General features: G+C 35.2%; 1 protein-coding gene across 1 annotated transcript in view; it reads right to left on the reverse strand.

Annotated features, from left to right (window-relative positions):
• Nucleotides 1-689: 689 nt before the first annotated feature.
• LOC107729828 (calcium/calmodulin-dependent protein kinase type II delta 2 chain-like) overlaps nucleotides 690-9,441 on the reverse strand; it is a 26,788-nt gene continuing 18,036 nt past the window's right edge. The window contains exons 2-8 of the mRNA XM_016540533.1: nucleotides 4,761-4,844; nucleotides 4,045-4,139; nucleotides 3,713-3,835; nucleotides 3,518-3,601; nucleotides 2,822-2,864; nucleotides 1,514-1,554; nucleotides 690-797 (exon numbers count right to left, since the gene is read on the reverse strand). Of these exons, the coding sequence (XP_016396019.1) occupies nucleotides 690-797; nucleotides 1,514-1,554; nucleotides 2,822-2,864; nucleotides 3,518-3,601; nucleotides 3,713-3,835; nucleotides 4,045-4,139; nucleotides 4,761-4,844 (578 nt within the window). The remainder of the gene's footprint in view (nucleotides 798-1,513; nucleotides 1,555-2,821; nucleotides 2,865-3,517; nucleotides 3,602-3,712; nucleotides 3,836-4,044; nucleotides 4,140-4,760; nucleotides 4,845-9,441) is intronic.

Below are 9,441 nucleotides of genomic sequence, written 5' to 3' on the forward strand. Positions count from 1 at the left end.
AAATCAGTCTGCACGTGTTGTTGCGACTGTTATCAAGCGTCATGTTGTCAAGCATCCGAAGCTGTCAAACTAAACTAAAGCCCGCCTGGTGGAGCGGATGAAAAACTGCACTTCTGTTCGTACATTATAAGTCATATTTTATTGCCAACGGACTCAAAGTTGCTTCAGAGATTGGGTCATTGTCCATGTTAGAAAACGGCGATCTTCTTTCTTTCCTACTGAAGAAAAAGCAAAAGCCTCTTTTTTTATTTGGTTCAATGTGTACCAGGCAGGTGACAAACAGCTGATCATCAGCTCCCTCTAGTGGTCAAATAAGTTGATCTGCATTATTAACTGAAACTACAAACCTGAGATGGCAAATCATAGGTGAGAGGACCGACATTTAAATTTAGAATATTTTACAACAAATCTATATTTTGTCATGCTCTTGACCAGCAGAGAAACTTGGATCTAGTAGTTTGTTAAATGATCCAGATCAGCTTTCAACTAATGTGTTAAGTCAGATAAAATGTTGTGTTGTTGAACTCAATGGCATAATGTAAACTCAACTCATAATGTAAACACATAATAAAAAAATATTTTATATTGTGTCTATAGCTGAAGTAGATGTTTATTTGATTTTATTTATGATGTTTGTTCACAATTAGACAATGACTTTGTGTTGTTGTGTTTGCAGAATCGAGCAGCATTTAGTAAAGCTTGACTGGATCTTCCTCTGTGTCACTGATGAGGAGGATATGAGTCTCTCTGGAGCTCTGGATCATGAGGCTATAGATGGAGGAGTGAGACTCTGGCTTCTGCACACCTACAAAATCAAACATCACAACATTTAATACAAATTAAACCAAAGTAAAATGGGCTGGTGGAAATGATTCTCCGATGGGTCAGAGAGCATCCCCTCATACATAGAAGAAGCGTTTTGGAGAATGGATGGATAACATGCATGAGACCATCAATGTGTTAGCAGTGGTTCCCAATCCTGGTCCTGGAGAACCCCCAACACTGCACGGTTTTGGTGTCTTTCTTATCTGACACACATTTGAGGTCTTGGAGTCTTCACTAATGAGCTGATGAGTTGAATCAGGGGTGTGTGTATAGAGGGAAAGTAAAAGAAAAAACACTGGAATACTGCAACACATTCATATTCAGTAAACAAGACAACATTAACATGAGAATGATGGGTAATTCCATTTAATTTCCAGCAAATTCATTAAATGACTGAAAGATCAAATATTTATTTTATTACCAAAATGTTATCTATTTCCTAAATAAAACCTGAAAATTGGAATTGAAATGGAATTTATCAAAATGCCACACAGCAGTCTAATATATTAACTATATTGTAATTGAATTGGAAACTGATCCAATTAAAGAAAGGAAAAAAACATCCAACAAAAAACACAAACATAAAAAATTCACAATGTTCTGCTCCAAGATTATTCTAAGGCATTGCCAAGTACTCATGTTGTTTATACATTTTAGTTTTGCCAAAAAATGAACAGATTTAACCCACCTTCACACCATCTGTCTTCTTGTTCAACAAGCTCTTGGCTGCTGTTGGGTGAAAAATAAAAGGGAATGGTGAATATGTATGTATTATAACATTACAAATCCATCAAGGCACATGCAGCAGGCATTCTGAGATTATTGTTCTCCTTATTGTGTCACAAGACCTCGGGCAGGAGAAACAATTCACAGTCATACAAATCATTCATTTTTAGGATAGGAAGTCTTAGTAAACTAATGCAAGGCGAAGGGATCAAAAAGATTAAACCCAGACACAATTAAAACCAAAATAAGCAACTCTGTTTTTAGGGGATGTGTGTTAGTGTTAAATTATATACTGTACAATTTGTTGTGCTGTACAATCTCCTTGTTGGTAAACATATCAAGAAACATATCGCACACACTTTCCCTCAAAGATAGAGTTGCTTTAAAATACAGTTTATCACAAAATAAGTGCAGATGACCATACAGCTATTACGCTAAATCAAAGATTTTCTATCATTCTAATTCTATTATAACATGTTTAGAACTATATTTTGGTAACAGCCATCATATGTAAATGCGAAACCTCTGAATTATACCTTATATATAAATGTAACATTCCAGGATGTACATGAAAATATGCAGATGGAAATATAACCAGAAAATGAGCAAGCATTCAAAATATTTCTTCTACGAGCAAGACAGAAAACTCTCCCAGTAACTTAGAATTATTATTGTGATTACATTCATAAAGAACTTGTTTTTATTATATTATTGAATATGCGTATTTGCAGTTGAAACTTCAAGTTTTGTTTGTTTAAAACACTGAATGTAAGTTAAAATGTAAGTTCATATAAGTTCAACTAAGTGTCAGTTGACATTATGAATGTAATCTGTTTGATTCCATGCAAACAAGGGTAATTAGTATCTCAGAGTAACAGGGGAAGTGTGTCAAACAAGCAAACCAGCTCACTGGTTAGAGTAAAAACACATCCCCTTCTTATGTCCAATCAGACTCTTACCTCACGAGACACACCGGACCCCCCCAAAAAGAGATAAAGCAATGATAAACAGAAAATAAATGTTAAATAAAATGTCTGAAATGGCGTGTGTTACCACCTTACTTTAAAACAGCCTTTGTCCAAAAAATAAAAATAATTAAAACTAATTAACAAATTAACTGCAAAATAACTAATAACAAGGTTTATGAAAAAAAATAGCATTATGAATCAAGTTCACATATAAGAAGATAAAAAGAAGAGAGTTTAATACAGCTGTAGGTTAAGCACACACACACACATTCACACATACAGGTCAGCAGAGCCAGACATACCTGAGAAGTTTCTTGTGACCAGGAGAGTGGTCAAAATTGCACCCTAGTTGCAAAAAAGGTTTTGAAAATGAAAGAAAAGGAATAAAACAACAGGCAAGAGAGAAATGAAAGAAAGAATAGTACAGAAGCAACAGCAGGAGCAATGTATACCCTCATTTTTATGATGTATTTGGAGGATGTCTAATTTGCTAGAATATCTTGTTTGTTTGGGCATTGCAAATAATCATTGCATTACATAATCAATTCTTGGAGATTTTGGAAATAATGAATAAAGAATTTTTTTTTTCTTTTCTAATTTACACATAATACCACCAATTACTTTTTTAAAATAAAGAATGTGTGTTACTTTTCTGGCGAATACAATTGAAAACTTTCACTTTTCCACAACATTGTCACTTTGTCCCAGGGATCCGAGGCTGGGCTGGTTACCCTGCTGGTAGATAGCCTGTAACTACATCATTATCCGAAAATAACTAACTTACGTTCTGTAATAACTGACAAATGTAATATAATTAATTAGTATAGGTAGTAATGCTATAATATGAAGCAGTACATTTAAAAGAAACTTTCTGGATCTAGATCTTGCAGTGAGGAGGTAAATGCATAGTTTGTGAGACTCTGTGAAGTGTAAAGAAAGCTGAAGATTGGTCAAAACACATGTAGAAGTTGTCTGAGTAAAGTCAGACCAAAACTAACCTTGAGTTTCCTTCTGGCATTGAATTTCTTCAGGCACTCCACAGTTTCCTGTCTGTGCATCATAGAGGCTACAGTGGAGCGTTGCTACACAAAGACAAAGAAAGACAGAATGATTCCAAGCCATTAGAGAGGATTAGGAAATTATTTTGTTGTATATAAAGAAGCATGCATTTTAGTGTGTGTTGAAACACATACGCAGATCCAAGGGTGTTTGAGGGCTTCAGCAGCTGTGATGCGTTTAGAAGGATTGATAGTCAACATCTTATTAATCAGATCTTTAGCATCAGGGGTCACTGTGTCCCACTCAGGAGAAGGAAACTACATACAGACATGAAACATAACAGAATAATCCATCATTTAATACTTTTTGTATGAATTTGTAAGCCTTAGAAGCCAAGAAACTGAAGATGGCATCAATTTATCATCAGAGTTATTAGCAAAATCATCAGATGTTGCATTTGTAGCTCTATAGTGTGTTCTCTTTTTGTGAACATTTTGCAGGCAAATCATTGGAAATTCAGACTCACGTCATATGCACCAGCCTTAATCTGCTGATAGAGGCGATGCTGGTCTTCATCCCAAAATGGTGGATATCCAACCAGCAGAATGTAGAGAATCACACCTATGAAACATATCTTCTATTATGGCCACATTGAAAGAGGAATATTCTTCAAACAAATACTTGAATATCAACTAACTTGGACATAAATTCGGCTGATGTCTGTATTCAAGCAATCATATTCAAGCACAGAGTACTGTATAGTGAAACCATATAGGTTTTTTTTTTGGACATGGTACATTGGTACTACTACGTTTTTTGGACATGTGCCATAGCAAGGTATTCCTTGAAGAGTGGCCTTTTAAATACTATGGTGCATGAATATGGTAATCATTCCGTACTATTCAGAATGTATAACTCAAAGTTCCATTGTATTACCATCTGGTCATCTTTTTGTAAGTTGGAAGAACTTCCTGATGGTGAATTTGAATAATTGTGCAATCATTTTTACATCAAGGCTTAATTGAAACATTCGTTCAACTGCTTGCATTGGACTAACTAGTGTTAAGCCTAAAAACAGAAAGACAATTTACCAGGCACACTCCATTTAGCTGATTCGATTCAATGCTGCTTAAAAACTCAGACTGCAATAATTTAATAATCGGTTAATCTACTTCAACAGTGACATCCATCACACCGACTCACGTACAAGGCTGATATTTTTGTGACTCATTCATCCCTTACCGCAGGCCCACATGTCCACAGGTTTGCCATAAGGATCTTTCCTCAAGACCTCTGGGGACAGGTACCCTGGAGTACCAGCAAAACCTGAACAGAGAGAGAAGTAAGGGAGCAGTTTCTACAGTATTTAATTGTTATAGTTTAGAACAGTGGTTCCCAATCCTGGTCCTGGAGAACCCCCAACACTGCACGGTTTTGGTGTCTTTCTTATCTGACACACATTTGAGGTCTTGGAGTCTTCACTAATGAGCTGATGAGTTGAATCAGGTGTGTTTGAATAGGGAGACATCTAAAATGTGCAGTGTTGGGGGTTCTCCAGGACCAGGATTGAGAACCACTGTGTGGTGTTGATGTGTGTGTGTTAATCTCCAATAATTGTAACTGCATTAATTCATTAAAAAAGCAGAAGGGGAAAAACTCAAAGGGATCTCATCCACTTTTCTGATTTTAGCTTCAACCCTGATTAAAAACAGTTGAAGCAGCTAATCTTTTTTTTTTTTATTGAACAATCATTAATGTACAAACAACTTGGCCATATCAAAACATCTTCACATTACAATATACAGAACATGTGCATGCAAATACAACAGAAAGAGAGAGAGAATGGGGGGGGGACCTTGAAGGGGGGCCAGGGTTTTTCTTGTAGATCATAATCCATAATAATAGAAAACAGAATTATTGCATTTTTCTTTTTCATCACTTTAAGGGCTTTTGTATACAAAACAAACTCATTATGAAATGCATAAAAAGCTGGTTTTACTTTCAAGAACCTAGATTTGTGAATATAAAATTTTCCCAGCATAAGGATGCTATTGACCAGAAAATCATCTTTGTTATTGTTCATTGTTGAAGCAGCTAATCAAGGACTTCAGGATTAATAGAAACTTTCAGGCTGATGTGTTGGACTTGTGTCCAGTGACAATATAAAAGTTTATTTGAATCAACAAATTGTTATTTACAAGTTTTGTATCTGTGAAATTGCATTATCAGTTTCAGTTTGACGTGTTACGTACGACCTGTGGCTATGCACACCGGATTGTCACAACATGTAAAATTAATAAAGTTATTAATGATCATCTGTATGTGACTGACTTGGATCAAATCTCTTGATTGTAGAAGCTTCTAAATAACGCTAAATCTAAATAACTTTTAAAAACACAAATGCAAAAATTCTCAGACAGTGGTCAGGTTTGAACCCTGATCTTTGGCATCAGGTTTAGCTCCCACGCCTTGAGCTCTGACCACTAATGCACCAGCATCTCACACTAACAAATGTTCTTTTCTATTATTTAAAGAAAACGCAAATGCATACTTAAAAAAAAATAAGATAAAATTAAAAAAATAATTAAAATAATAATAATAATAATAATTGCAAAAATAATCAGATTTAATCAATTTGGGGAAAAGGCAAATGCACACATTTTGAAAAAAATATTAATAAAATAATGATATTAAAAAAATCAAAATCACAAAAGTTTCATAATACAATTTAACGTTGCATAATATTTTAATAACATTTAACTGTAGTTCATAACCTGCATAATGGCGCTATGTACTGTATATATTATTATGTATTATATCTCCACAAAATAAGTAATACATTTATCGAGGAGAAAAGTGGCCTCAAATGTCTTCAGTTCAGTAGTCCAGCAAAACCCGCAGTGCTCTTGCATACACAATGCGCTAAAGGTCTTAAACACGATTTTCAATCAGGCGATTGGCTGCTGCCGAATTTAGCCTAGTGTGCTGTTTGGATACCTAAAAAAATAATGCAACAATTTATGTTTGGGGTAGAAATAGTGATATACTTTGTTTCTGTCTTCATTCACTTTTTACGTAGATGACAAAAATTGTAAACATGTTTCACTTCTCATTTACTTGAGTGTGTTTAACTGCACGTGAGACCCACCCAGATCATAATTACAGGAACATAAGCTTATAAATGTGCTGTGAAGCAGCAGGAGAACATCAGAGCTTCACACAACACCAAGAACCCAGCAGACCTACAGTCACATTACAACATAAGCAGAGAAAACGCACTAGGCCTATTGTTTATCATTCAACTTCATACCTGTATATGAATCACCTCCTTAGATTATAAGGTAATGCAAAGCTAGTGAATTTAAAAAGAAAACTTACAGGTGAGATGCGTAACATTCCTGATTTCCTGCAATTTATCACAGTGGGTCAATGCTGTTTTTGTAGATGGGCTGGAATATGACAAGTCTGTCATTCAGCTGTAATCTGCAGGTTACAGCTTTTAAGTATCCGAATATGTTGTGGCGACTGTCATCAGTGGAGCGGATGGCACACTGAACAGTTTCTACCAGACTGCGTTCCAAATTGTGTAGAACCTACATTGATATATGCATACTCAAATCCCTATCGGTTCCATTAAATGTATGTAAAAAATCGGGAAGTAGTGCTATATACTCTTGATGACGGCATTTATGTCACACACACTTTACTACTGTACGCATTCGCTAGTCTACGCGGACAAACTTTTAATAAGTTAAGAAATATTTTTAGGCTCACTCCTGTGTGTTTAGGTGCACAACTATTTTACTCGAGTCCTAAGCTGAATTGCATTTTATTTTTACTACTGTTCATAGTAGGTGCGCTTCTTCATTGTGACCACCAGATGGCAGTAACTGTGCAGAAAAGCTTTGCTTAATGAATCCAAATTCAGCACGTTTGTATTGAAAGAGGCTGTGAGATAGTAAACTGCACTTGCAATTGGGTTAAAACATAATATTGTACCAAAACATTCAAAAGAAGGGAAAATACATTTATTCAAAGAAAAAGTTCTTTAGCTAGTGATTTTGTTTCGTCAGTGCTTGAAGACCAGCTTTGCAGATGCTAGACCTTGCCGGTGCTCAATATCTGTGGTCCGTCGGGGCTTGGACTTGTAGAGGAAAGTTTATAAAAACACAGGCTCTCATTCATACGTAACATAAACAGCCTCATGGCCTCTAAACCCCTTCAAACAAGTGCTCACCCTGTCTCTTTTTCTGATTCTGACTTTAAGTTTAGATCCTTTATGTCTAATTATCTTTGTTAGTCATCGCCTCAAAACACTTTAATCAAAGTAAACCTTTAAATTACAGTATCAAACCCCAAAAGGCCAGAATAAAAGGATTGATTAAGGGACTGGGTCATAATGTTCACCTTAAATGATTACATTCTGGCATTCCAGATGCTACCACATCCAGAAAATGTTTCACGCTGTTCTGGCCTCAGAGAGCAGTGTGTTTTGTGTGCCTCAGCTATGGTGGTCACTGTTTAAATCTGTCAGGATGGGGTATGTTGTTTATACCTCAGTGTCAGTTGTGGTAAGCAACCGATGAGCAAGCGCAGTCTCCATTTTGGTCTGGATGTTAAATTGTTTGGAATTGAAAAACAATGCTCTCTGTCTTGTTTTCACAAGAATTTGGTTGTTGACATTGAGACCCCAGCGTCCTGTCCTCATCTTTAGCTTTATGAGATTTGTGAAGCTCGGCTGAAAGCAAGCACTAAAGTTAACAAATCATCAAAGGGATACTGGAGTAATGTGATGAACTTCACAGATGAATCTCACGAAGAAATCTCTGGGTCATATCTCACCCCAACATCAAAAGAAATAATAAGAAATTATATTTTGCATACATAAAACAAACGCTTTCACTTAATGTAATCTTGAGTGAAATTAGCAAATTTTCTTCTGTAATTCTCATTACTGAAATTTAAAAAAAAAATCTTATTATCATCATTATCATCATCCTGTATGGACACAATGACTTAAGTGATTTTTAAAGAAATATTAAAATAATAAAATTAATTTAAATGTAAAAATATTGTCATTTTGAATGTTTTATTCATCAGAGAATCCAGAAAAAACGTGCTGCTATGTAAGCAGCTCTCTGACCAGAGTTATGAAAATTAAGCTTTGCATCACAGAAATAAATTGCATTGTAAAATATATTAAAATAAAAAAAAGTTATTTTAAATTTAAATAATATTTTACAATATTTCTGTTTTTATTATATTTCTAGTCAAATAAATTCAGCCTTGGTGAGCATAAGAAAAAAAAATAATTGTAAAAAATCTACTGAATGATAATATATATATACATTATTTCCACAAAATATCATTTTGTAATTCTTCCTCTTGATTTTGGGCTGAAATATGAGATTCACTCCAACATCCAAGTGTCCTAAATTTTATTCTACGATGGCAGGAACGTGGCACACAAATCTGTTTGGTGTCACTCCGCAGGGCAAACATATTGATCTGTGGAAACCACTAGCTAAATTATCAACAACTGACAGGCAACAGGAATCGAGAGCAATTGTTGGAGGCAATATTTCCAGTGTTTTAACATTTCAGAGAGGGACTCGGCCAACTGAAATAAACACACAATCAATTGAGCTCACAAGATTTTAGCCGTGCTGTTTTTTTCCCCTTCATTTCATTCCCACAGTCTCTTGATGCTATTTTCATGTATCATCTACAATCGTAACATAACGTTTTGCCTATGAAAATGCCAAGGTGCTTTCCAATGGGAATTTTCATCGGATGGGTTAACTTTTTGATTATTTCCTTAATTTTTATTGAAAATAAATGCCTTTACAATGTGATACGAGATTTGAAAAGGGAGAAAAAAAAAAGATCGGCAAAAGGTGGGATCGAACCCGGGCCGATCACG

The sequence above is a fragment of the Sinocyclocheilus rhinocerous genome, unplaced genomic scaffold (genome assembly GCF_001515625.1).
Source record: "Sinocyclocheilus rhinocerous isolate Xijiao unplaced genomic scaffold, SAMN03320098_v1.1 scaffold848, whole genome shotgun sequence".
NCBI classification, from domain to species: domain Eukaryota; kingdom Metazoa; phylum Chordata; class Actinopteri; order Cypriniformes; family Cyprinidae; genus Sinocyclocheilus; species Sinocyclocheilus rhinocerous.